Source organism: Coregonus clupeaformis, chromosome 35 (genome assembly GCF_020615455.1).
Source record: "Coregonus clupeaformis isolate EN_2021a chromosome 35, ASM2061545v1, whole genome shotgun sequence".
In the NCBI taxonomy this organism is placed as follows: Eukaryota; Metazoa; Chordata; class Actinopteri; order Salmoniformes; family Salmonidae; genus Coregonus; species Coregonus clupeaformis.
Window position 1 is genome coordinate 36,967,173 of NC_059226.1, and position 27,865 is coordinate 36,995,037.

Consider the following 27,865-nt stretch of genomic DNA (forward strand, 5'->3'; position numbering starts at 1 on the left):
CACGCTCAACAGTTTCCCGTTTGAATCAAGAATGGTCCACCACCCAAAGGACATCCAGCCAACTTGACACAACTGTCAACATGGGAGTGAACATGGGCCAGCATCCCTGTGGAACGCTTTCAACACCTCAAAGTCCATGCCCAGAGGAATTGAGGCTGTTTTGAGTGCAAAAGGGGGTTCAACTCAATATTAGGAAGGTGTTCTTAATGTTTTGACCACTAAGCGTACTGTATATTGAGGTAAAAAATTACAGACAGTAGCGTACAAATAGCTAAATAAAACTCAATTGAATGAACATGAAATATATTTCAATATCATTCCAATATGTAGTCTATACTGTATCTTTTAATACAGTCATCTGAGTTTTCATTTGGAGCGTCATTAGATCCTTCACTTGTTATGCAAAGAAATGGGCTGCTTTGTATTTGTAGTCACATTCGTTCTGAAGTTATCAGCGGTCACAGAAAGACAGATAAACATCTTGATTTTGTGTTTAGCGGAGATCTTCTGTGTATAAAGCGACGCGGTAGGGGAGGAAAAACGCATCTAACAACGTACTTAGCTGCTCTAAGAGTGGTCTGAGGCAGTCGTTAAATAACAATATTTTTTCAAGACCAACTTTAGAAATGATGGTTTTGGGGAACTGCTCAGAGATTGAACGATGCTCCTATGAAAGGTTCTAACGATGAACTTAGCCTTAAGATGCTTTTGGGAAACCGGTCCCTGATCTCTATATTATCTGAAAGGGACGGTTGTAACAGTTCCCTTGCTTTATTTTACTTACTACTATTTTCTGCTTCCTGTAAATCACTTAAATGCCTCCCCCCACCTCCCTCTCCCTCCCATCAGCATGCCCCGGGTGTACCTCGTATCCTGGTAGGTAACCGGCTCCACTTGGCGTTCAAGCGCCAGGTTCCTACGGAGCAGGCCCGGGCGTACGCTGAGAAGAATGGCATGACCTTCTTCGAGGTCAGCCCGCTCTGCAACTTCAACGTCATCGAGTCGTTCACAGAGCTGTCTCGCATCGTACTGATGAGGCACGGCATGGAGAAGTTCTGGAAGCCCAACAGAGGTAGGGGGGGGGGGGCTCTACACTGAGATTTTTTTTACAAGGAGTACATGTGCTCCTAATTACAAAAATGTAGACAATTAGAAAATACAGGGTTTAGGAGCACCAGAAGATAAAAATAAGATTGAGATACAGCCTACATACAGCCTATATGCATCCTAGCTGTCCTACTATTAATATATTAATATATACCATTTAGCAGAAGCTTTTATCCAAAGCGACTTAGACATGCGTGCATACATTTTTACATATGGGTGGTCCCGAGAATTGAACCCACTATCCTGGTCATGCAAGCGCCATGCTCTACCAACTGAACTACAGAGGACCATGCTTTACCAACTGAACTACAGAGGACCATGCTCTACCAACTGAACTACAGAGGACCATGCTCTACTGAACTACAGAGGACCATGCTCTACTAACTGAACTACAGAGGACCATGCTCTACTAACTGAACTACAGAGGACCATGCTGTACTAACTGAACTAAAGAGGACCATGCTGTACTAACTGAACTACAGAGGACCATGCTCTACCAACTGAACTACAGAGGACCATGCTCTACCAACTGAACTACAGAGGACCATGCTGTACCAACTGAACTACAGAGGACCATGCTCTACTGAGTTACAGAGGACCATGCTCTACTATTTTTATTTTATTTTTATTTCACCTTTATTTAACCAGGTAAACCAGTTGAGAACAAGTTCTCATTTACAACTGCGACCTGGCCAAGATAAAGCAAAGCAGTGCGATTAAAAACAACAACACAGAGTTACATATGGGGTAAAACAAAACAAAGTCAAAAATACAACAGCAATACATATTTACATTTTACATTTTACATTTTAGTCATTTAGCAGACGCTCTTATCCAGAGCGACTTACAGGAGCAATTAGGGTTAAGTGCCTTGCTTAAGGGCACATCGACAGATTTTTCACCTAGTCGGCTCGGGGATTAGAACCAGCGACCTTTCGGTTACTGGCACAACGCTCTTACCCACTAAGCTACCTGCCGCCCTATATAATATACAGTGTGTGCAAATTTAGCAAGTTATGGAGGTAAGGCAATAAAATAGGCTATAGTGCAAAATAATTACAATTAGTATTAACACTGGAATGATAGATGTGCAAGAGATGATGTGCAAATAGAGATACTGGGGTGCAAATGAGCAAAATAAATAACAATATAGGGATGAGGTAGTTGGGCGGGCTAATTTCAGATGGGCTGTGTACAGGTGCAGTGATCGGTAAGGTGCTCTGACAACTGATGCTTAAAGTTAGTGAGGGAGATAAGAGTCTCCAGCTTCAGAGATTTTTGCAGTTTGTTCCAGTCATTGGCAGCAGAGAACTGGAAGGAATTGCGGCCAAAGGAGGTGTTGGCTTTGGGGATGACCAGTGAGATATACCCGCTGGAGTCTAACTGAACTACAGAGGACCATGCTCTACTAACTGAACTACAGAGGACCATGCTCTACTGAGTTAGAGGACCATGCTCTACTAACTGAACTACAGAGGACCATGCTCTACTAACTGAACTACAGAGGACCATGCTCTACTAACTGAACTACAGAGGACCATGCTCTACTGAGTTAGAGGACCATGCTCTACTAACTGAACTACAGAGGACCATGCTGTACTAACTGAACTACAGAGGACCATGCTGTACTAACTGAACTACAGAGGACCATGCTGTACTAACTGAACTAAAGAGGACCATGCTCTACTGAGTTACAGAGGACCATGCTCTACTGAGTTAAAGAGGACCATGCTCTACTGAGTTACAGAGGACCATGCTCTACTAACTGAACTACAGAGGACCATGCTCTACTAACTGAACTACAGAGGACCATGCTCTACTGAGTTAGAGGACCATGCTCTACTAACTGAACTACAGAGGACCATGCTCTACTGAGTTAGAGGACCATGCTCTACTAACTGAACTACAGAGGACCATGCTGTACTAACTGAACTACAGAGGACCATGCTGTACTAACTGAACTACAGAGGACCATGCTGTACTAACTGAACTAAAGAGGACCATGCTCTACTGAGTTACAGAGGACCATGCTCTACTGAGTTAAAGAGGACCATGCTCTACTGAGTTACAGAGGACCATGCTCTACTGAGTTACAGAGGACCATGCTCTACTGAGTTACAGAGGACCATGCTCTACTGAGTTACAGAGGACTACTTTAGAAGCACATTCCTAAAGAAGCTATCCCGTTGTTTCTTTCTGAGCCACCAAATGTTTGCATACCACTGGTAAAGTTACCACACGGATTATTATATATGTGGTTACCAGGTTACTAGCTAGCTAATGCTTTAACATGACTGAACAAGGTTGTATTAAGGTTAGCATCTCCTGTGTATGAACTCTCTCTCTCTCTCTCCCCTCTCCTCTCTCTCTCCCCTCTCCTCCCTCCCTCTCCTCTCTCTCTCCCCTCTCCTCCCTCCCTCCCCGCTCTCTCCTCTCCTCCCTCCCCTTTCTCTCGCTCTCTCCAGTCTTCAGTCTTCAGGACCTGTGCTGCAGAGCGATTGTCTCCTGCACGCCCGTCCACCTGATTGACAAGCTGCCGTTGCCCGTGGCGATAAAGTCCCACCTCAAGTCCTTCTCTATGGCCAATGGGATGAATGCAGTGATGATGCACGGACGCTCCTATTCGCTGGCCAACGTGGCGGGCGGGTCTAAAGGGAACAGTCTGAAGCGCTCTAAATCCATCAAACCCCCCCAGAGCCCCCCACAGAACTGCACACGCAACAACTGTAAAATCTCCTAGTAATAGACCCTGTCTGGGGGGGAGGGGGAGACTGAGACCCTAAACACACTGAAACAGACCTCCTCCCTTCCACTGAGGGGACAGAGAAGAAGAGGAGAGGTTGCGTAGGGCCTGTGGGAGAACCAAGACTGAGACCTACTCTACACCCTGAGGAGGGGAGACACCCTGAAACAGACCCTTACCCCCTACCCTACACCCTGGGGAGGGGAGACACCCTGAAACAGACCCTTACCCCCTACTCTACACCCTGAGGAGGGGAGACACCCTGAAACAGACCCTTACCCCCTACCCTACACCCTGAGGAGGGGAGACACCCTGAAACAGACCCCTTACCCCCTACCCTACACCCTGAGGAGGGGAGACACCCTGAAACAGACCCTTACCCCTACCCTACACCCTGGGGAGGGGAGACACCCTGAAACAGACCCTTACCCCCTACCCTACACCCTGGGGAGGGGAGACACCCTGAAACAGACCCTTACCCCCTACTCTACACCCTGAGGAGGGGAGACACCCTGAAACAGACCCTTACCCCCTACCCTACACCCTGGGGAGGGGAGACACCCTGAAACAGACCCTTACCCCCTACCCTACACCCTGGGGAGGGGAGACACCCTGAAACAGACCCTTACCCCCTACCCTACACCCTGGGGAGGGGAGACACCCTGAAACAGACCCTTACCCCCTACCCTACACCCTGAGGAGGGGAGAAACCCTGAAACAGACCCTTACCCCCTACTCTACACCCTGAGGAGGGGAGACACCCTGAAACAGACCCTTACCCCCTACCCTACACCCTGAGGAGGGGAGACACCCTGAAACAGACCCTTACCCCCTACCCTACACCCTGAGGGGGAGAAGGAGAGGAGGTGAAACCTACTCTCTGTATGAGGAGGAGACCAGACCTCTATGGTCAACCCTCGTCCATAGGAGGGGCTTGGCTGACCCCCTACCTCTGACCAATGACGTGCCCCCTCCCCCTCGAGTGACTGCAATCCACATTTTGGTTTTGTTAAACTAGCCATGGGCAACAATTAAAGTCCAAAACCTTGACACACAAAGGCTGCGTTTACACAGGCAGCCCAATTCTAATATTTGCCCCAATTATTGGCAAAACATCTGATCTCATACCCTACTGAGTTCTAGTGTGTTTCCCCTCCCTTCCGCTCCTCTCCTCTCCTCTCCTCTCCCCTCCCGTCCCTGTTGATCTGAGTATTGCCTCCTGCCGTCCCATGATTCATATCTGTTAAATAATAGATGTTCTCTTCATGGATCTCTGGAGCTTTTTACATCTCCCTCACTCTGCCTGTTCTCTCCATCTCTCTCTCTCTCTCTCTCCATCTCCCTCTCTCCATCTCTCTCTCTCTCTCCTTCCTCTCTCCTCTCTCTCTCTCTTTCTCTCTCTCTCTCCTCTCTCTTTCTCTCTCTCTCTCCTCTTTCTCTCTCCTTCCTCTCTCCTCTTTCTCTCTCCTTCCTCTCTCCTCTTTCTCTCTCTCTCCTCCTCCCTCTCTCCCTCCATCTCCCTCACTCTGCCTGTTCTCTCTCCTCTCCGTCTCTCTCTTCTCTCCTTCCTTTTCATCTCTGTCTCTCTCTCATTCCTCTCTCCTCTCTATCTCTCTCCTTCCTCTCTCTCTCCTTCCTCTCTCCTCTCCCTCTCTCTCTCCCTCTCCTCCTCTCCACTCTGCACCAGTTTCCAGTGCAGCCGGTGAAGGAACTCCCCTATCTTCCCCACAGCCTCCAACTCCCAGGCTGCATCTGAAATGGCACCCTATTCCCTACACAGGATCTGGTCTAAAGTAGTGCACTATGTAGGGTATAGGGTGCCATTTGGGACGCAGGCCCAGACTCACCCAATGAAGCCTGGTTGTCAGGCTGAGTGGTGTTCTCTTCTCACTGGATGGCGGCCATATTGTTTTCCTACACAGACAGTCAGCGATGTGAGCATGGAGCCCTGGAGTTTCTCCTATTCAGGGAAGTCTCCTGACCCTCAAAGCAATTTTTCTCCCTCATTGTTCCGTGTTTTACTGAACTAACTTTTCCCTCTGGTCTAAGAGAGGCTGCAGTATAAACCGCTATAAGGACAGACTCCTCTGGATGGATGGATGGATGGGTGGATGGATGGATGGGTGGATGGGTGGATGAGTGGATGGGTGGATGGACGGATGGATGAATGGGTGGATGGATGGATGGATGGGTGGATGGATGGATGGATGGATGGGTGGGTGGGTGGATGGATGGATGGATGGATGGATGGATGGATGGATGGATGGATGGATGGATGGATGGGTGGATGGATGGATGGATGGGTGGGTGGGTGTATGTATGTATGGCCTTTTCTCATTTGGGAAAAGTCTGTCCGCTCTCCTCCGTCACCCAGAAACCAATAAGTGGTCGAGGAGGGTCAATTTGTTAGTAGGTAAATGGAAGAGTGTCCTCCCCTCCTCAATAGTCACCTTTCATCAAGGATAGTCATGTGTGTCCTACCTGAGTCCTTCGCGGAAGAGTTTTGAAAAGTTTTTTAAAATCACTTTACACATTTATTTTGGGATTCCACCCAGTAAACAATTTGCCTGGTGACGTGTGAGTGGAGGGGAGTCTCATTTCGTACAAGTAGCATTTTCGTCCACGTTCCCTCCTCGCCGCCTCTCCTCCATTACCTTTGACCTTTTTGAAAATGAGGCGAGAGAGGACGCAGGAGTTGAGCAAATCTAATTGAGAAAAGGCTTTTTTGTTTTATTTGGTTTGTATGCAACAATGCATCGCCTCAAAATCCAATATTGTATGAATGACGAAAATAGGACTTTAACTCTGTCTGCTTTTTATAAAGAAGCTTCTTGTGTGTCTCGAGGCCTCCCTCCCTCTCTGTTTTGAGGCCTCTCTCTCTCTGAGGTTTTCCTGGTTAGGCCACATGGTGAGGTCATGAGGTCAGGGAAAACCTCTAGGTCTGGTAATAGGAAAGGCCCAGAGGTTTTCCTGGTTAGGCCACATGGTGAGGTCAGGGAAAACCTCTAGGTCTGGTAATAGGAAAGGTTGTCATGCTGTCCTAATAGTGATCTGTTTTTAGTTTTAGACTGTAAAGGAGGGAGGAGGTGATTGGTTCTTGTGTAGAACATCATAATATGGACCACTCCCTTCAGCATGTAGGGAAGACGAGCTTTCAACAAAACCTTTTTTTTGGTCCTTCCTCCATTTTTAAACTTTTGTCATTGTAATGTGTTTTAATACGACACCTTCGTTGATGTTGACCTTTATAACAGTCTGACATTGGGAAGGGCTCAAATGACACCCTATTTTCCAAAATAGGGCAGTACTTTTAAAAGAAGTGCCCTATATGAGGGAATAGGGTGTCATCTGAGATACATTGTTTTTCTTCCTGTCAAATTCTTTCTCCAGATGGGATTATTGTTGTGGTTATTATTATTATTACGATGGACAGTTTAAAAAGATTGTTTGCAAAGAATGATGGGAGATTTTAGTTTCATGACCTCAACGACCATGTCAGGAGAAGGGCCCCGTTGGGGGCGTCCCTGATGTTGCCTGAGGGTGGGGATGTTATTGATGCGTCCCAAATGGCACCCTATTCCTTATATAGTGCACTACTTTTGAACAGAGTATTGCACTTGATAAGGGAATAGGGTGCCATTTTGGACGTACACCGTGTGGATAAGGGAATAGTAATGATGGTCAACACAAAATGTAAACACTATGGGTGCGTCCCAAATGGCACCCTATTCCCTATCTAGTGCATTCCCAATGGGCCCTGGTCAAAAGTAGTGCACTACATAGGGAATAGGGTGCCATTTGGGATGCATCCTTTTTTCCTTTGGTTGTAGCTGCTGCTGGGTAATTTAAACAAGGAGTGTGTGATCGAGCGAGCGCAAGAGTGTGTTCTTGGAAAAAGAAACAAGCCGAAACATGTTTTTAAATTATTGATTGTACAGTTTTAGGCTAGGGGATGAAAAGCAGACTTTTTTTCACAATAAAAACTGTTCTTAACGTTATCGAGTCGTTGTATGGTGTCTTCTGTGATCTGACGGTTCCATTTTAAAGGGATAGTTTACATTTGACATATTAAGATATTAACCTTGACACACAAAGGCTGCGTTTACACAGGCAGCCCAATTCTAATCTTTTGGCCAATTATTGGCAAAACATCTGATCTCATTGGTCAAAAGACCAATTATTGGCAAAACATCTGATCTCATTGGTCAAAAGACCAATTAGTGACAAAAACGTCTGAATTGGGCTGCCTGTGTAAACAGCCTGGATTAAGGCCAGGATTCGATCAAATAACCTGTGGTATACCTCGACTAACCTGTGCCCCTGCACATTGACTCTGTACTGATACTCCCTGTATATAGCCTCGCTACTGTTATTTTGTTGTTGCTCTTTAATTATTTAATAATTATATATATTTTTAAATTTTTGTTCTGTTTATTTTAGTAAATACTTAACACTTATTTTTCTTAACTGCATTGTTGGTTAAGGGCTTGTAAGTAAGCATTTCACTGTAAGGTCTACACCGGTTGTGTTCGGCGCATGTGACATAACATTTGATTTGATTTGTAACTGCCATATATAGCGTATCATTGCTTTTGTAACTGCTTTGGAACTGTCAAACCGGTTTAAAAAATCTAAAAGGTCTAACCAAAACCTTGACACACTAACCAGAGGTAATATTGTGTGTTACAGGAGTTAGTTATCCTTTCTAGAGGGGTTAGAGGTGCATGTGGCGCAGTGGTCTAAGGCAGTGCCACTAGAGATCCTGGTTCGAATCCAGGCTCTGTCGTGGCCGGCCGCGACCGGGAGACCCATGGGGCGGCGCCCAGCGTTGTCCAGGGTAGGGGAGGGAATGGCCGGCAGGGATGTAGCTCAGTTGGTAGAGCATGGCTTTTGCAACGCCAGGGTTGTGGGTTCGATTCCCACGGGGGGTATGAAAAATAAAAAAAAATATGTATGCACTCACTAATTGTAAGTCGCTCTGGATAAGACTAGCTCTATAGACATGAGTATCATAGCATCGCAAAGATACACTGCCATCTACTGGCCAAGATACACACACACACACACTAACCTCGTCCCCAGGCTAGGGCTGGTGCAGAGCCTGCAAGTGGAACTTGAAAGAGGTGTGGTTAAAATCTAGTAGGTGACTCCTTGGAGACTCCACCCACTGTTTGGGGGACATGGACCTGCTGTAACCCTTGGTTACCTATTGGCACTCATTGCAAAACTGAGGAAAAAGTATCTACCTACTTTAAAAAATAATAATAATATAATATGCCATTTAGCAGACGCTTTTATCCAAAGCGACTTACAGTCATGCATACATTTTTTTTTTGTGTATGGGTGGTCCCGGGGATCGAACCCACTACCTTGGCGTTACAAGCGCCGTGCTCTACCAGTTGAGCTACAGAGGACCACGATAACTACTTAAACTATTTATTTACTTGATACATACATTATATTCATGAAAATGTCCAGAAACTATTTGTCCAGCCTTCCTGCCTAGTAGCAGTGTATAAATACATAAAGTGTAATATTGTGGGCAGGGGCGGACTAAGTGATTTGGAGACCCCAGGCAGATGCTAGTATGAGACCCGTCCTCCATAAAAATAAAATAAAAAATGAATTTATAGTAAAGATGTATTACCTTTTAATGTGCCATGAACACAACCAATTATGACGTTTTAATCTGATTGTCAAACAAATCACTATTAAAAAGTAGGTTACCTTCGCACGTTCATCCAAAATAATTCCAGCATCCGAACAGTGCACTCGCTAACTTTCCTTCAATTCACAAGTGGCAGAAACTATCTCACTAGGGAGCAAGCGTCCGAGCGAAACAGCGCCCCTCTGCCAGACAGCAGCAGATACATGGGCTATGCATACATGTCCTGTCTCCATGACGATGGGCAGTATTATCAGCAGAACCTGTCTATCTACTAAAGAAATGCGTATTGTATCCATCCCCCTAATCTAAGGTCCCGGGGCTGGGGTTTTCTACCAAACTAACATATGGAATTGTTTTAAGATGGTCGTACCAAGGATCATTTGGCTATTTGATTTAGAATTTTAGAACCCCTGTAGGAATAAAAAAAATACATTATTTGATGAAACGTTGAATTTGGCCTTACTGCTATTAATTAGCCCATAGAAACGCATTAAATAACAGATTCATACATGGAACAACAGATAGTAAAAAATGTAATCAAAAGGAAATGTTTTATAAGTGTCTGTCTTATATCTGAGAGACAACAACATTTGAATATTATTTTTAATACCCTCAAACCCCAAGTTAGGCATACCAAGTGGTGGAAAAAGTACCCAATTGTCAACCTTGAGTAAAAGTAAAGATACATTAATAGAAAATGACAAGTAAAAGTGAAAGTCACCCTATAAAATACTACTTGAGTAAAAGTCTAAAAGTATTCAGTTTTAAATATACTTAAGTATAAATAATTTCAAATCACTTCTATTAGGCAATCCAAACGCCACAATGTGTGTTTTTTTATTGACGGATAGCCAAGGGCACACTCCAACACTCAGACGTAATTTACAAATGAAGCATCTGATCTTAGTGAGTCCGCCAGATCAGAGGCAGTAGGGATGACCAGGGATGTTCTCTTGATAAGTGTGTGAATTGGACCATTGTCCTGTTCTGTTAAACATTCAAAATGTAACGAGTACTTTAGGGAGTCGGGGAAAATGTATGGAGTAAAAAGTACATTATTTTCTTTAGGAATGTTGTGGAGTAAAAGTTAAAGGAGTCAAAATATAAACAGTAAAGTAAAGTACAGATTCCCCCAAAAAACTACATAAGTAGTACTTTCAAGTAGTTTTACTTAAGTACTTTACACCACTGGGCATACCTAATTTCAAAATACGCCATCAACACTGTCAATAGCGAATTATCAGTCTTCACTTTTTCATTTGATTGATCTCAATCAGTTTCATGGGAATAGCCTGTGGTGCCATGGAGCATTTCATCCCCAGCAGAACGGTCACCAGAAAGCCCCGGGGACAAAGTATGTTTTGATGAAAAGATCACTGACATCACACATGGGAATAGCCTGTGCATTTCCATCTTCTTCAATTACTGTTTGTGGTCCTCTGTAGCTCAGCTGGTAGAGCACGGCGCTTGTAACGCCAAGGTAGTGGGTTCGATCCCCGGGACCACCCATACACAAAAAAATGTATGCACGCATGACTGTAAGTCGCTTTGGATAAAAGCGTCTGCTAAATGGCATATTATTATTTTAACAAACTATTAGCCTTTCTTGTATTTCCAATCAAAACATAATGTATATCCTGCCGAGTGACGCGCTCTGTTGAGTTTTGGCGCATGAGAAAAAAAAGTGACTTCAGTTTCACCATCCTAAAATGTCATTATAAACGAGGTGTTTTTGGTGTAACAGTAACGTTACAAGTCTACTATGCTAAGCTATTATATTCGGTTCTGTTATGTCAAATAGGCTACTAATTAATCATTATGTGATTTTGCGAGACATGACTGACTCCAAAATGTTATTTACAGATGAGAAATAATTTAATTCAACATCAACTTCTACAGTACAAGACTTATAAAATGTTAGAATATCTAAAAGCATCAACATCCTGCCAACATATCAACATAACTCAACAAAGTAACATTAATCTTCTCTTTTCCCCCACAATAAAAACGGTTTTGTATTATCAACTACCTTTATCAAAATTAACTAGCTAACACTATCACAACTAACTAACTAGCTAACACTATCATAACTAATTAACTAGCTAACACTTTAATCACAACTAACTAGCTAACACTTTATCACAACTAATTAACTAACACTTTATCACAACTAACTAACTAGCTAACACTATCACAACTAACTAACTAACTAACTAGCTAACTAACACGTAAACCTTTGTTTTCATCAAAAATACTATACACAATATAACATGACCTTTCAATCTGAGCGCTGCAGTTGATCTGGGCCTGTATTCATAAAGTGTCTCAGAGTAGGAGTGTTGATCCTAGATCAGTTTTCCCTTTTAGATTATAATGAACAGAGGGGGGGCCTGATCCTAGATCAGTTTTCCCTTTTAGATTATAATGAACAGACGGGGGGGCCCTGATCCTAGATCAGTTTTCCCCTTTTAGATTATAATGAACAGACGGGGGGGGCCTGATCCTAGATCAGTTTTCCCTTTTAGATTATAATGAACAGACGGGGGGGGGGGCCTGATCCTAGATCAGTTTTCCCTTTTAGATTATAATGAACAGACGGGGGGGGGGCCTGATCCTAGATCATCACTCCTACAGGCCCTGGGCTCCTCTCCCCTCCTCTCCTAGTCTAGGTAGGGCTGCTGTTCTTAAAATAATAACAACTGTTTTATATGATCAACTCCCTTTATCTCAACTGACTAACTAACACAAATCTTTGTCTGGTACAACACACTATAGTTTAGTACGGTCTGCGTCCCAAATGGCACCCTATTCCCTACATAGTGTACTACTTTAGACCAGAGCTCTATGGAATAGGGTGCCATTTTGGAAGCAGACCATGTCTGAGCCCTACGGTTGATGTGGGCTCCTATCCTCTCTCTGAGTCTAGGTAGGACTGATGTTGTCCCTTGTTCACCCCTGCTCTGCTGGACCCAGGTCTCCACGGAGGAGGTGGGGCGCTCTCAGGCACCGACCCAGGCAGGACGGGCACTTCGCGGGCAGGCAGCAGCTCCAACCTGGGCCCCCGGTGGGGCCTTCCCTGAAGCCATCCTCTACCCCTGACCGGCCACAGTGGATCTGGAGGGGCTGGTCGCTCCTCCTCTACCCAGCACTCCTGCCTGCTGGCTGGGGTCCGGCCGCGACCAGGGCTGCCTCTGGGGCTGGCTCCACCTCGGGGGCTGGGGGGCTGGCCTCTACCCAGCTTGGGGGAGCTGTCCCAGGGAGGCCGGGCGAACAAGGAGGGGGCCTTCATGGGGGGGGTGGGCGTCGGAAGGAGGGAGGGGGGTGCGCTTCTTCTCTAAGCTGCCCTGACTCTGGCCTGGTGGGTCTCTCCTCTCTCTGGGCCATGTCTGTCTCCTCCTCCCTCTCTCTCTCCTCCTCAAAGTGCACCTATAGGGGACACAGACGGTCTTCACATCTACCTCTGTCCTCTAGCTGTCTGTTGGTCTGTCCTATCTGTCTGTCTGTCCTGTCTGTCTATCTATCTGTCTATCTGTCTGTCTGTCTGTACTATCTGTCTGCCTGTCTGTCTGTCTATCTGTCATGTCATCTACTTCTACAACAAGGCTGCCTATTCCCTTTATAGTGCACTACTTTAGACCAGGGTGATAGTACTAACCTGTGGTCTAGGTCTGCCTGTTCCCTTCTGTCTCTGTAGACACTGTAACCTCCTGAGGAGAAATACTTTATCCTTCCCCTCCTAACACCGCAGAGAGAGAGACAGGAGGAGAGAAATGAAGGATGGATTAGACAAATGAGAAGAGGAGTAAACGAGGGAAGAGAGGAAGAAAGGGACAGAAAGAGAGGGAGAGAGGGAGGGGAGGGAGGGAGGGAGGGAGGGAAGAGAGGGAGGGAAGAGAGGGAGGGAAGAAAGGGAGAGGGAGGGGAGAAAGGGAGAGAGGGACATGAAGAGAGGGACAGAAAGAGAGGGAGGGAGGGAAGAGAGGGAGGGAAGAGAGGGAGGGAAGAAAGGGAGAGGGAGGGGAGAAAGGGAGAGAGGGACATGAAGAGAGGGACAGAAAGAGAGGGAGGGAGGGAAGAGAGGGAGGGAAGAAAGAAAGAGAGGGACATGAAGAGAGGAAGAGAGGAAGAAAGGGACAGGAAGAGAGGAACAGGAAGAGAGGAAGAGAGGGAGGGGAGAAAGGGAGAGGGAGGGAAGAGAGGGAGAGAAAGAGAGAAAGAGAGGGACAGGGAGAGAGGGAGGGGAGAGGGAGGGGAGAAAGGGAGAGGGAGAGAAGAGAGGGACAGGAAGAGAGGTGTGTGTGTATAGGTGTGTGTGTTTGTATAGGTGTGTGTATGTGCTTCAGTGTGTGTGTGTACGTGTCAGCGTGCACGTATGTGTAGGAGAGCCTCACGTTGACAATCTGTTGCCGTAGAGACATGATGAGACGTTTACGACCCTGAGTCACCTGCCACAGGAAGTACATCACCACCCTACAGGAAGTACAGACACATTTTTACATTTTAGTCATTTAGCAGACGCTCTTATTCAGAGCTACAGTCAGAGAATCCATCACATAGCTATGAGCTAGGGTAGCTATAGCACCTTGACAACAGACAAACCATCAAACAGGCAAAGCGTCAATACAGGACTAAGATTGAATCCTACTACACTGGCTCTGACGCTCGTCGGATGTGGCAGGGCTTGCAAACTATTACGGACTACAAAGGGAAACCCAGCCACGAGCTGCCCAGTGACGCAAGCCTACCAGACGAACTAAATTCCTTTTATGCTGGCTTCGAGGCAAGCAACACTGAAGCAGGCACGAGAGCACCAGCTGTCCCAGACGACTGTGTGATCACGCTCTCCGTAGCCGATGTGAGCAAGACCTTTAAACAGGTCAACATTCACAAGGCTGCGGGGCCAGACGGATTACCAGGGTGTGTACTTAGAGCATGCGCGGACTGGCAAGTGTCTTCACTGACATTTTCAACCTCTCCCTGACCGAGTCTGTAATACCAACATGTTTCAAGCAGACCACCATAGTCCCTGTGCCCAAGAACACTAAGGTAACCTGCCTAAATGACTACCGACCCGTAGCACTCATGTCGGTAGCCATGAAGTGCTTTGAAAAGCTGGTCATGGCTCACATCAACACCATCATCCCGGAAACCCTAGACCCACTCCGATTCGCATACCGCCCCAACAGATCCACAGATGACCCAATCTCAATCGCACTCCACACTGCCCTTTCCCACCTGGACAAAAGGAACACCTATGTGAGAATGCTGTTCATTGACTACAGCTCAGCGTTCAACACCATAGTGCCCACAAAGCTCATCACTAAGCTAAGGACCCTGGGACTAAACACCTCCCTCTGCAACTGGATCCTGGACTTCCTGACAGGCCGCCCCCAGGTGGTATGGGTAGGCAACAACACATCTGCCACGCTGATCCTCAACACGGGGGCCCCTCAGGGGTGTGTGCTTAGTCCCCTCCTGTACTCCCTGTTCACCTACGACTGCGTGGCCAAGCATGACTACAACACCATCAAACACCATAAGTTTGCTGACGACACAACAGTGGTAGGCCTGATCACCGACAATGATGAGACAGCCTATAGGGAGGAGGTCAGATACCTGGCAGTGTGGTGCCAGGACAACAACCTCTCCCTCAATGTGAGCAAGACAAAGGAGATGATCGTGGACCACAGGAAAAGGAGAGCCAAACAGGCCCCCATTAACATCGACGGGGCTGTAGTGGAGCGGGTCGAGAGTTTCAAGTTCCTTGGTGTCCACATCACCAACAAACTATCATGGTCCAAACACACCAAGACAGTTGTGAAGAGGGCACGACAACGCCTATTCCCCCACAGGAGACTGAAAAGATTTGGAATGTGTCCTCAGATCCTCAAAAAGTTATACAGCTGCACCATCGAGAGCATCCTGACCGGTTGCATCACCGCCTGGTATGGCAACTGCTCGGCATCCGACCGTAAGGCGCTACAGAGGTAGTGCGTACGGCCCAATACATCACTGGGGCCAAGCTTCCTGCCACCCAGGACCTATATACTAGGCGGTGTCAGAGGAAGGCCCAAAAAATTGTCAAAGGCTCCAGTCACACAAGTCATAGACTGTTCTCTCTGCTACCGCACAGCAAGCGGTACCGGAGCGCCAAGTCTAGGTCCAAAAGGCTCCTTAACAGCTTCTACCCCAAGCTATAAGACTGCTGAACAATTAATCAAATGGCCACCCAGACTATTTACATTGACCCCCCCCTCCCCCCTTTGTTTTTACACTGCTGCTACTCGCTGTTTATTATCTATGCATAGTCACTTTACCTACCTACATGTACAAATTACCTCGACTAACCTGTACACATTGAGTCGGTACCGGTACCCCGGTATATAGCCTCGTTATTGTTATCTAATTTTATTGTGTTACTTTTTATTATTTTTTACTTTAGTTTATTTAGTAAATATTTTCTTAACTATTTCTTGAACTGCATTGTTGGTTAAGGGCTTGTAAGTAAGCATTTCACGGTAACGTCTACACCTGTTGTATTCGGTGCATGTGACAAATAAAATATTATTTGATTTCACATTATCCCTCAATAGAGTAGTTATCAGATAGCTAGGGTAGCTATAGCAACCAAACTGTCATAGTCAGTACATTATCCCTCAATAGAGTAGTTATCAGAGAGCTAGGGTAGCTATAGCAACCAAACTGTCATAGTCAGTACATTATCCCTCAATAGAGTAGTTATCAGAGAGCTAGGGTAGCTATAGCAACCAAACTGTCATAGTCTGTACATTATCCCTCAATATAGTAGTTATCAGAGAGCTAGGGTAGCTATAGCAACCAAACTGTCATAGTCAGTACATTATCCCTCAATAGAGTGGTTATCAGAGAGCTAGGGTAGCTATAGCAACCAAACTGTCATAGTCAGTACATTATCCCTCAATAGAGTAGTTATCAGAGAGCTAGTGTAGCTATAGCAACCAAACTGTCATAGTCAGTACATTATCCCTCAATAGAGTGGTTATCAGAGAGCTAGGGTAGCTATAGCAACCAAACTGTCATAGTCAGTACATTATCCCTCAATAGAGTGGTTATCAGAGAGCTAGGGTAGCTATAGCAACCAAACTGTCATAGTCAGTACATTATCCCTCAATAGAGTAGTTATCAGAGAGCTAGGGTAGCTATAGCAACCAAACTGTCATAGTCAGTACATTATCCCTCAATAGAGTGGTTATCAGAGAGCTAGGGTAGCTATAGCAACCAAACTGTCATAGTCAGTACATTATCCCTCAATAGAGTAGTTATCAGATAGCTAGGGTAGCTATAGCAACCAAACTGTCATAGTCAGTACATTATCCCTCAATAGAGTAGTTATCAGAGAGCTAGGGTAGCTATAGCAACCAAACTGTCATAGTCAGTACATTATCCCTCAATATAGTAGTTATCAGAGAGCTAGGGTAGCTATAGCAACCAAACTGTCATAGTCAGTACATTATCCCTCAATAGAGTAGTTATCAGATAGCTAGGGTAGCTATAGCAACCAAACTGTCATAGTCAGTACATTATCCCTCAATAGAGTAGTTATCAGAGAGCTAGGGTAGCTATAGCAACCAAACTGTCATAGTCAGTACATTATCCCTCAATAGAGTAGTTATCAGAGAGCTAGGGTAGCTATAGCAACCAAACTGTCATAGTCAGTACATTATCCCTCAATAGAGTAGTTATCAGAGAGCTAGGGTAGCTATAGCAACCAAACTGTTAGGAGCAATTTTATGGGGGAGGGATAAGACTGTTACACACCCAGTAGCATACTGTAACAGGACCAGACATGGGAGAGGTGTGTGTGTGTGTGTGTGTGTTTACAGTGAGGGAAAAAAGTATTTGATCCCCTGCTGATTTTGTACGTTTGCCCACTGACAAAGACATGATCAGTCTATAATTTTAATGGTAGGTTTATTTGAACAGTGAGAGACAGAATAACAAAAAAAAAATCCTGAAAAACGCATGTCAAAAATGTTATAAATTGATTTGCATTTTAATGAGGGAAATAAGTATTTGACCCCCTCTCAATCAGAAAGATTTCTGGCTCCCAGGTGTCTTTTATACAGGTAACGAGCTGAGATTAGGAGCACACTCTTAAAGGGAGTGCTCCTAATCTCAGATTGTTACCTGTATAAAAGATACCTGTCCACAGAAGCAATCAATCAATCAGATTCCAAACTCTCCACCATGGCCAAGACCAAAGAGCTCTCCAAGGATGTCAGGGACAAGATTTTAGACCTACACAAGGCTGGAATGGGCTACAAGACCATCGCCAAGCAGCTTGGTGAGAAGGTGACAACAGTTGGTGCGATTATTCGCAAATGGAAGAAACACAAAAGAACTGTCAATCTCCCTCGGCCTGGGGCTCCATGCAAGATCTCACCTTGTGGAGTTGCAATGATCATGAGAACGGTGAGGAATCAGCCCAGAACTACACGGGAGGATCTTGTCAATGATCTCAAGGCAGCTGGGACCATAGTCACCAAGAAAACAATTGGTAACACACTACGCCGTGAAGGACTGAAATCCTGCAGCGCCCGCAAGGTCCCCCTGCTCAAGAAAGCACGTATACAGGGCCATCTGAAGGATTCAGAGGAGAACTGGGTGAAAGTGTTGTGGTCAGATGAGACCAAAATCGAGCTCTTTGGCATCAACTTAACTCGTCGTGTTTGGAGGAGGAGGAATGCTACCAATGACCCCAAGAACACCATCCCCACCGTCAAACATGGAGGTGGAAACATTATGCTTTGGGGGTGTTTTTCTCCTAAGGGGACAGGACAACTTCACCGCATCAAAGGGACGATGGACGGGGCCATGTACTGTCAAATCTTGGGTGAGAACCTCCTTCCCTCAGCCAGGGCATTGAAAATGGGTCGTGGATGGGTATTCTAGCATGACAATGACCCAAAACACACGGCCAAGGCAACAAAGGAGTGGCTCAAGAAGAAGGACATTAAGGTCCTGGAGTGGCCTAGCCAGTCTCCAGACCTTAATCCCATAGAAAATCTGTGGAGGGAGCTGAAGGTTCGAGTTGCCAAACGTCAGCCTCGAAACCTTAATGACTTGGAGAAGATCTGCAAAGAGGAGTGGAACAAAATCCCTCCTGAGATATGTGCATACCTGGTGGCCAACTACAAGAAACGTCTGATCTCTGTGATTGCCGACAAGGGTTTTGCCACCAAGTACTAAGTCATGTTTTGCAGAGGGGTCAAATACTTATTTCCCTCATTAAAATGCAAATCAATTTATAACATTTTTGACATGCGTTTTTCTGGATTTTTGTTGTTGTTATTCTGTCTCTCACTGTTCAAATAAACCTACCATTAAAATGATAGACTGATCATGTCTTTGTCAGTGGGCAAACGTACCAAATCAGCAGGGGATCAAATACTTTTTTCCCCTCACTGTATGTGTGTGTGTATCCAGCTACTCACAGTACTATGAGTGTTAGGATGCAGTAGAAGACTTGACTGTGTAGTATAATGTTGATGATCCATGCCAGCCAGGCAGAGTGGGGTTGAGAGGCCTGAGGGGAGGCTATCCACTGGTCTACAGCCTGTATGCCCCAGCCTTGGCCCTGGAACGGACCACACACACTAGAGGGAGGGAGACTGGGGACAGAGACGGGACAGGTAGGGTTAGTGTGTGTGTCTATCCACTGGTCTACTGTCACTGTGAGAAAGTTACAGATGCACAAATATCATACCCCTCCAAAAAAATGCTAATCTCCCCTGTTTTTGTAATGGTGAGTGGTTAACGTGTCCTGGGGGGTATGATATTTGTGCGTCTGTAACTTTCTCACTCTACATTATTCACGATTCCTTCAGGACTATCCGTAATCATGGTGGCATCCACATTAATGTAGAAGAGTTTAGAAACATATTCTATTCTTATTTACAAAAAAAGTGACTCCAAAATGACACAATACATTATTTACCATTAATTTCTATTGGGCACAAAATAATCTTCCTAGGTTTCTGCCTTTCTATGGAGTTTTTTCCTAGCCACCGTGCTTCTGCATTGCTTGTTGCTTGGGGTTTTAGGCTGGGTTTCTGTATAAGCACTTAGTGACAACTGCTGATGTAAAAAAGGTATTTATAAATACATTTAATTGAATTTGATTGAGAGGAAGAGGAGGGGAGAGAGAGAGGAAGAGGAGAGGAGAAGAAGAGAGGAGGGGAGAGAGGAGGAGAGGAAAGGAGAGAGGAGCAGTGGAAACTAGACAAGAGAAGAGGAGAAAGGAGAGGTGTGTGTATAAAATACATTGTATTGATTGTGTGTGTGTGTGTGTGTGTGTGTGTATGTGTGTGTGTGTGTGTGTGTGTGTGTGTGTGTGTGTGTGTGTGTGTGTGTGTGTGTGTGTGTGTGTGTGACCCCCAGAGTGTGTATGCCAGCAGGGCCAGAGTCCCAAGGTAAAACGGGAGGAAGAGGAGGGAGATGAAGAGCGTCTGCATCTGACCCACCCTCCTCCAGGAGCTGGGAGGATGGCAGCTTCTTATACTGGTCTAGGAGAGAGGGAGGGAGAGAGAAGGGGGGAGAGAGGGAGGGAGGGAGGGAGGGAGGGAGAGAGAAGGGGGAGAGAAGGAGGGTGGGAGAGAGGGAGGGTGGGAGAGAGAAGAGAGAGGGTGGGAGAGGGAGGGAGGGAGAAGGGGGGAGAGAGGGAGGGAGAGAGAAGGGGGGAAAGAGAGAGGGAGGGAGGGAGAGAGAAGGGGGAGAGAGGGAGGGAGAGAGAAGGGGGAGAGAGGGAGGGAGAGAGGGAGGGAGGGAGGGAGAGAGAGAGAAGGGGGGAGAGAGGGAGGGAGAAGGGGGAGAGAGGGAGAGAGAGAGAAGGGGGAGAGAGGGAGAGAGAGAGAAGGGGGAGAGAGGGAGAGAGAGAGAAGGGGGAAAGAGGGAGGGAGAGAGAGTAAGAGAGACAAACTCATACTTACTAAACGTCTTGCACGTGAGTCTTGAGACTGCGTCTCAAAAGGCACCCTCGTATCCATTATGTAGTGCACTACTTTCCACCAGGGCTCTATGGATGAAACATACCTACCTTCTTTAGCTGGAAGATTAGGAAGAGTTTGATGAGCTGAATGACAGGGAGGAGAGGAGAGAAGTACACCCCTATCCTAGAGAGAGAGAGAGAGACATCATCACAACACTGTATATAGACATAATATGACATTTGAAATGTGTCTATTCCTTTGAAACTTGTGAGTGTAATGTTTACTGTTCATTTTCATTGTTTAGCTCACTTTTGTTTATTATCTACTTCACTTGCTTTGGCAATGTTAACATATGTTTCCCATGCCAATAAAGCTCTTTGAATTTAACTGAATTGAATTGAGAGAGAGAAAATGCTGTAGAGAGAACATGTACATCCATTTTGCTGTGAAATGTTCGCCATTCACATCTCATATGTTGCCTCACTATAATATTTTATCATGATACGTTAATACATACATACTGTGTTCAGTACTGCCGAAAATATCCACGGTGGTGGGCATGCTAATCGATTAGCGTGCTAATCGAAACCCATGTTAAGTCAATGGGACAAACAGGCTATTTCGCTAGTTAGCTAGCCATGTAGATTTTACATTTAGTTTTTTGTATGTGGAACTAGCTGGCTAGCTAGATGAACACCATGTACACTTCCTAGCTTAGAATTATGAAGTAAAAAGTAATTTATTTACTGCTTGTTTGTTAGCTGATGAATTAACAAGCAATAGGAGATAAGTTAATAAATTGAGAAATTAAACTATTGTTTAATTATGTCCATGTTGCTCATCATTGCTCCAGTGTCTCATACCCCACTCTGTTGCCAGCAACATTGCTCGGCAATATGGCAATATTGTCAAAACAAATGGCCAGTGTATCATAAGCTTTAGGTCTAGACTAGAGAAGAGTCTGGTATAGATACAATAAACTAGACAGGAACTGACAGAGAGGGTATAGATATAGGTTACTAGAGAGGCAGAGAGGGTATAGATATAGGTTACTAGAGAGGCTGAGAGGGTATAGATATAGGTGACTAGAGAGGCTGAGAGGGTATAGATATAGGTTACTAGAGAGGCAGAGAGGGTATAGATATAGGTTACTAGAGAGGCAGAGAGGGTATAGATATAGGTTACTAGAGAGGCAGAGAGGGTATAGATATAGGTTACTAGAGAGGCTGAGAGGGTATAGATATAGGTTACTAGAGAGGCAGAGAGGGTATAGATATAGGTTACTAGAGAGGCAGAGAGGGTAGAGATATAGATTACTAGAGAGGCAGCGAGGGTAGAGATATAGATTACTAGAGAGGCAGCGAGGGTAGAGATATAGATTACTAGAGAGGCAGAGAGGGTATAGATATAGGTTACTAGAGAGGCTGAGAGGGTATAGATATAGGTTACTAGAGAGGCAGAGAGGGTATAGATATAGGTTACTAGAGAGGCAGAGAGGGTATAGATATAGGTTACTAGAGAGGCAGCGAGGGTAGAGATATAGATTACTAGAGAGGCAGAGAGGGTATAGATATAGGTTACTAGAGAGGCTGAGAGGGTATAGATATAGGTTACTAGAGAGGCAGAGAGGGTATAGATATAGGTGACTAGAGAGGCAGAGAGGGTATAGATATAGGTTACTAGAGAGGCAGAGAGGGTATAGATATAGGTTACTATAGAGGCAGAGAGGGTATAGATATAGGTTACTAGAGAGGCAGAGAGGGTATAGATATAGGTTACTAGAGAGGCAGAGAGGGTATAGATATAGGTTACTAGAGAGGCAGAGAGGGTATAGATATAGGTTACTAGAGAAGTAGAGAGGCAGAGAGGGTAGAGATATAGATTACTAGAGAGGCAGCGAGGGTAGAGATATAGATTACTAGAGAGGCAGCGAGGGTAGAGATATAGATTACTAGAGAGGCAGAGAGGGTAGAGATATAGATTACTAGAGAGGCAGCGAGGGTATAGATATAGGTTACTAGAGAGGCAGAGAGGGTATAGATATAGATTACTAGAGAGGCAGAGAGGGTAGAGATATAGATTACTAGAGAGGCAGAGAGGGTAGAGATATAGATTACTAGAGAGGCAGAGAGGGTATAGATATAGATTACTAGAGAAGCAGAGAGGGTATAGATATAGGTTACTAGAGAGGCAGAGAGGGTATATATATAGATTACTAGAGAGGCAGAGAGGGTAGAGATATAGATTACTAGAGAGGCAGAGAGGGTATAGATATAGATTACTAGAGAAGCAGAGAGGGTATAGATATAGGTTACTAGAGAGGCAGAGAGGGTATAGATATAGGTTACTAGAGAGGCAGAGAGGGTATAGATATAGATTACTAGAGAGGCAGCGAGGGTATAGATATAGGTTACTAGAGAGGCAGAGAGGGTATAGATATAGATTACTAGAGAGGCAGAGAGGGTAGAGATATAGATTACTAGAGAGGCAGAGAGGGTATAGATATAGATTACTAGAGAGGCAGAGAGGGTATATATATAGGTTACTAGAGAAGTAGAGAGGCAGCGAGGGTAGAGATATAGATTACTAGAGAGGCAGCGAGGGTAGAGATATAGGTTACTAGAGAGGCAGCGAGGGTAGAGATATAGGTTACTAGAGAGGCAGAGAGGGTAGAGATATAGATTACTAGAGAGGCAGCGAGGGTAGAGATATAGATTACTAGAGAGGCAGCGAGGGTAGAGATATAGATTACTAGAGAGGCAGAGAGGGTATAGATATAGGTTACTAGAGAGGCAGAGAGGGTATAGATATAGGTTACTAGAGAGGCAGAGAGGGTAGAGATATAGATTACTAGAGAGGCAGCGAGGGTAGAGATATAGATTACTAGAGAGGCAGCGAGGGTAGAGATATAGGTTACTAGAGAGGCAGCGAGGGTAGAGATATAGGTTACTAGAGAGGCAGCGAGGGTAGAGATATAGGTTACTGTACCAGGCCAGGGTCTGAGCGTTGATCAGATCTAGAACGTTCCTGGCCACGTCAAACTCTGCCGGCTTCACACCAACACACCTGGTGGAAATCACACTAAAGACAACAACAGGTGTGCTTGAGTCCATGTTGGAGTTAAATATAAAACAATCTATACAAGTGTATTTTTGTAAATATGCTAAACATGTGGAAAAAACACAGATAGATGGACATACTTGTAGAGTGTGTACAAAACATGAAGAACACCTGCTCTTTCCATGACATAGACGGACCAGGTGAATCCAGGTGAAAGCTATGATCCCTTATTGATGTCACTTGTTAAATCCACTTCAATCAGTGTAGATGAAGGGGAAGGGACAGGTTAAAGAAGGATTTTTAACCCTTGAGACAATTGAGACACGGATTGTGTATGTGTGCCATTCAGAGGGTGAATGGGCAAGACAAAATATTGAAGTGCCTTTGAACGGGGTATGGTAGTAGGTGGCAGGCGCACCGGTTTGTGTCAAGAACTGCAACACTGCTGGGTTTTTCATGCTCAACAGTTTCCCGTGTGTCTCAAGAATGGTCCACCATCCAAAGGACATCCAGGCAACTTGACACAACTGTGGGAAGCATTGGAGTCAACATGGGCCAGCATCCCTGTGGAACGCTTTCGACACCTTGTAGAGTCCATGCCCCGACGAATTGAGGCTGTTCTGAGGGCAAAAGGAGGTGCAACTCAATATTAGGAAGGTGTTCTTAATGTTTTGTACACTCAGTGTCTATAGTACTAGACTAGTTTATAGCATTAATGTCCACCACAGTTCTTTTTTAATTACCCTTTAAACCACTACTACTAGTTTGATCGGTTGTAGACATCAATTGTCCCATTAACAATCATCCATATTTCAAACTTCACATTTCTCTAGTATAGGCTAGTTATCGTAATGAACGATATCAGCCAAATGCTGTGATTAGTGGTCGGTATGGTCAGTGTTGATCATCCCAACTCCAACATGAGTATAGTATAGTATAGTATAGTAAGGACAGCTGTACTTGTAGAGGTATTCTCCACAGTATAGTAATATAGTATATTATAGTATAGTAAGGACATCTGTACTTGCAGAGGTATATTAGTATAGTATAGTATAGTAAGGACATCTGTACTTGCAGAGGTATTAACCACAGTATAGTAATATAGTATATTATAGTATAGTAAGGACATCTGTACTTGCAGAGGTATATTAGTATAGTATAGTATAGTATAGTAAAGTAAGGACAGCTGTACTTGTAGAGGTATTCTCCATAGTATAGTAGTATAGTATAATATAGTATAGTAAGGACAGCTGTACTTGTAGAGGTATTCTCCACTGTATAGTATAGTATAGTATAGTATAGTATAGTATAGTAAGGACAGATGTACTTGTAGAGGTATTCTCCACTGTATAGTATAGTATAGTAAGGACAGCTGTACTTGTAGAGGTATTCTCCACTGTATAGTATAGTATAATAAGGACAGCTGTACTTGTAGAGGAATTCTCCACAGTATAGTATATTATAGTATAGTAAGGACAGCTGTACTTGTAGAGGTATTCTCCACTGTATAGTATATTATAGTATAGTAAGGACAGCTGTACTTGTAGAGGTATTCTCCACAGTATAGTATAGTATAGTAAGGACAGCTGTACTTGTAGAGGTATTCACTACAGTATAGTATAGTATAGTATAGTAAGGACAGCTGTACTTGTAGAGGTATTCACTACAGTATAGTATAGTATAGTATAGTAAGGACAGCTGTACTTGTAGAGGTATTCTCCACTGTATAGTATATTATAGTATAGTAAGGACAGCTGTACTTGTAGAGGTATTCTCCACTGTATAGTATAGTATAGTAAGGACAGCTGTACTTGTAGAGGTATTCTCCACAGTATAGTATAGTATAGTAAGGACAGCTGTACTTGTAGAGGTATTCACTACAGTATAGTATAGTATAGTATAGTAAGGACAGCTGTACTTGTAGAGGTATTCTCCACTGTATAGTATAGTAAGGACAGCTGTACTTGTAGAGGTATTCTCCACTGTATAGTATAGTATAATAAGGACAGCTGTACTTGTAGAGGAATTCTCCACAGTATAGTATATTATAGTATAGTAAGGACAGCTGTACTTGTAGAGGTATTCTCCACTGTATAGTATATTATAGTATAGTAAGGACAGCTGTATTTGTAGAGGTATTCTCCACTGTATAGTATATTATAGTATAGTAAGGACAGCTGTAGTTGTAGAGGTATTCTCCACTGTATAGTATAGTAAGGACAGCTGTACTTGTAGAGGTATTCTCCACAGTATAGTATAGTATAGTATAGTAAGGACAGCTGTACTTGTAGAGGTATTCTCCACTGTATAGTATAGTATAGTATAGTAAGGACAGCTGTACTTGTAGAGGTATTCTCCACTGTATAGTATAGTATAGTATAGTAAGGACAGCTGTAGTTGTATAGGTATTCTCCACTGTATAGTATATTATAGTATAGTAAGGACAGCTGTACTTGTAGAGGTATTAACCACAGTATAGTATATTATAGTATAGTAAGGACAGATGTACTTGTAGAGGTATTCTCCACAGTATAGTATAGTATAGTATAATAAGGACAGCTGTACTTGTAGAGGTATTCTCCACTGTATAGTATAGTATAGTATAGTAAGGACAGCTGTAGTTGTAGATGTATTCTCCACTGTATAGTATATTATAGTATAGTAAGGACAGCTGTACTTGTAGAGGTATTAACCACAGTATAGTATAGTATAGTATAGTAAGGACAGCTGTAGTTGTATAGGTATTCTCCACTGTATAGTATAGTAAGGACAGCTGTACTTGTAGAGGTATTCTCCACAGTATAGTATAGTATAGTATAGTATAGTATAGTATAGTATAGTAAGGACAGCTGTACTTGTAGAGGTATTCTCCACTGTATAGTATAGTATAGTATAGTAAGGACAGCTGTACTTGTAGAGGTATTCTCCACTGTATAGTATAGTATAGTATAGTAAGGACAGCTGTAGTTGTATAGGTATTCTCCACTGTATAGTATATTATAGTATAGTAAGGACAGCTGTACTTGTAGAGGTATTAACCACAGTATAGTATATTATAGTATAGTAAGGACAGATGTACTTGTAGAGGTATTCTCCACAGTATAGTATAGTATAGTATAATAAGGACAGCTGTACTTGTAGAGGTATTCTCCACTGTATAGTATAGTATAGTATAGTAAGGACAGCTGTAGTTGTAGATGTATTCTCCACTGTATAGTATATTATAGTATAGTAAGGACAGCTGTACTTGTAGAGGTATTAACCACAGTATAGTATAGTATAGTATAGTATAGTATAGTAAGGACAGCTGTACTTGTAGAGGTATTCTCCACAGTATAGTATAGTATAATAAGGACAGCTGTACTTGTAGAGGTATTCTCCACAGTATAGTATATTATAGTATAGTAAGGACAGCTGTAGTTGTAGAGGTATTCTCCACTGTATAGCATAGTATAGTAAGGACAGCTGTACTTGTAGAGGTATTCTCCACAGTATAGTATAGTATAGTATAGTAAAGACAGCTGTACTTGTAGAGGTATTCTCCACAGTATAGTATATTATAGTATAGTAAGGACAGCTGTAGTTGTAGAGGTATTCTCCACTGTATAGCATAGTATAATAAGGACAGCTGTAGTTGTAGAGGTATTCTCCACTGTATAGTATAGTATAGTATAGTATAGTAAGGACAGCTGTAGTTGTAGAGGTATTCTCCACTGTATAGTATAGTATAGCATAGTATAATAAGGACAGCTGTAGTTGTAGAGGTATTCTCCATAGTATAGTATATTATATTATAGTATAGTATAGTATAGTATAGTATAGTATAGTATAGTATAGTATAGTAAGGACAGCTGTACTTGTAGAGGTATTCTCCACAGAAGGATCCCAGCAGACAGAAGATGAAGTCCACTATCACCAGCCGGTACACATCCTGACCAACATACGACTCCCAGCACTGTAGAACGCACACACACACACGCACACACGCACACACACACACACACACACACACACACACCACAAAAATACACTTAGTGCAGAATAGAAAGAGGTTTCCTCAAGTCACTGGGTCGCACCCTATTCCCTACATAGTGCACTACTTTTGACCACTACTACCCTATAGGCCCTTGTCAGAAGTAGTGCACTACAAAGGGAATAGGGCGCCATTTGAGACTCAGACAATATGTGTGTACTAGTTCTTACCGAGACGTTGCTGGGGACCAGTGCTAACCAGTGGTAACACAACACCGCTAGGATAGACACCTTCAGCATCGCATTCCTACAGTCACATTAGAGGACAATAACATGTTACCTACTACT

General features: G+C 44.0%; 1 protein-coding gene and 1 long non-coding RNA gene across 2 annotated transcripts in view; one reads left to right on the forward strand and one right to left on the reverse strand.

Annotated features, from left to right (window-relative positions):
• LOC121551678 (ras-related protein Rab-40C) overlaps positions 1-5,225 on the forward strand; it is a 39,337-nt gene extending 34,112 nt beyond the window's left edge. Inside the window, exons 5-6 of the mRNA XM_045211066.1 lie at positions 850-1,072; positions 3,573-5,225. Of these exons, the coding sequence (XP_045067001.1) occupies positions 850-1,072; positions 3,573-3,847 (498 nt within the window). The 3' untranslated portion in view covers positions 3,848-5,225. The remainder of the gene's footprint in view (positions 1-849; positions 1,073-3,572) is intronic.
• A 14,713-nt stretch (positions 5,226-19,938) lies between these two features.
• LOC123482540 lies at positions 19,939-27,817 on the reverse strand. Its single transcript, XR_006657787.1, has 4 exons — positions 27,749-27,817; positions 23,474-23,566; positions 20,593-20,668; positions 19,939-20,062 (listed from the first exon to the last, which is right to left on the reverse strand). It is a non-coding gene; the product is annotated as an uncharacterized LOC123482540 (long non-coding RNA).
• Between the last annotated feature and the right edge of the window lie 48 nt (positions 27,818-27,865).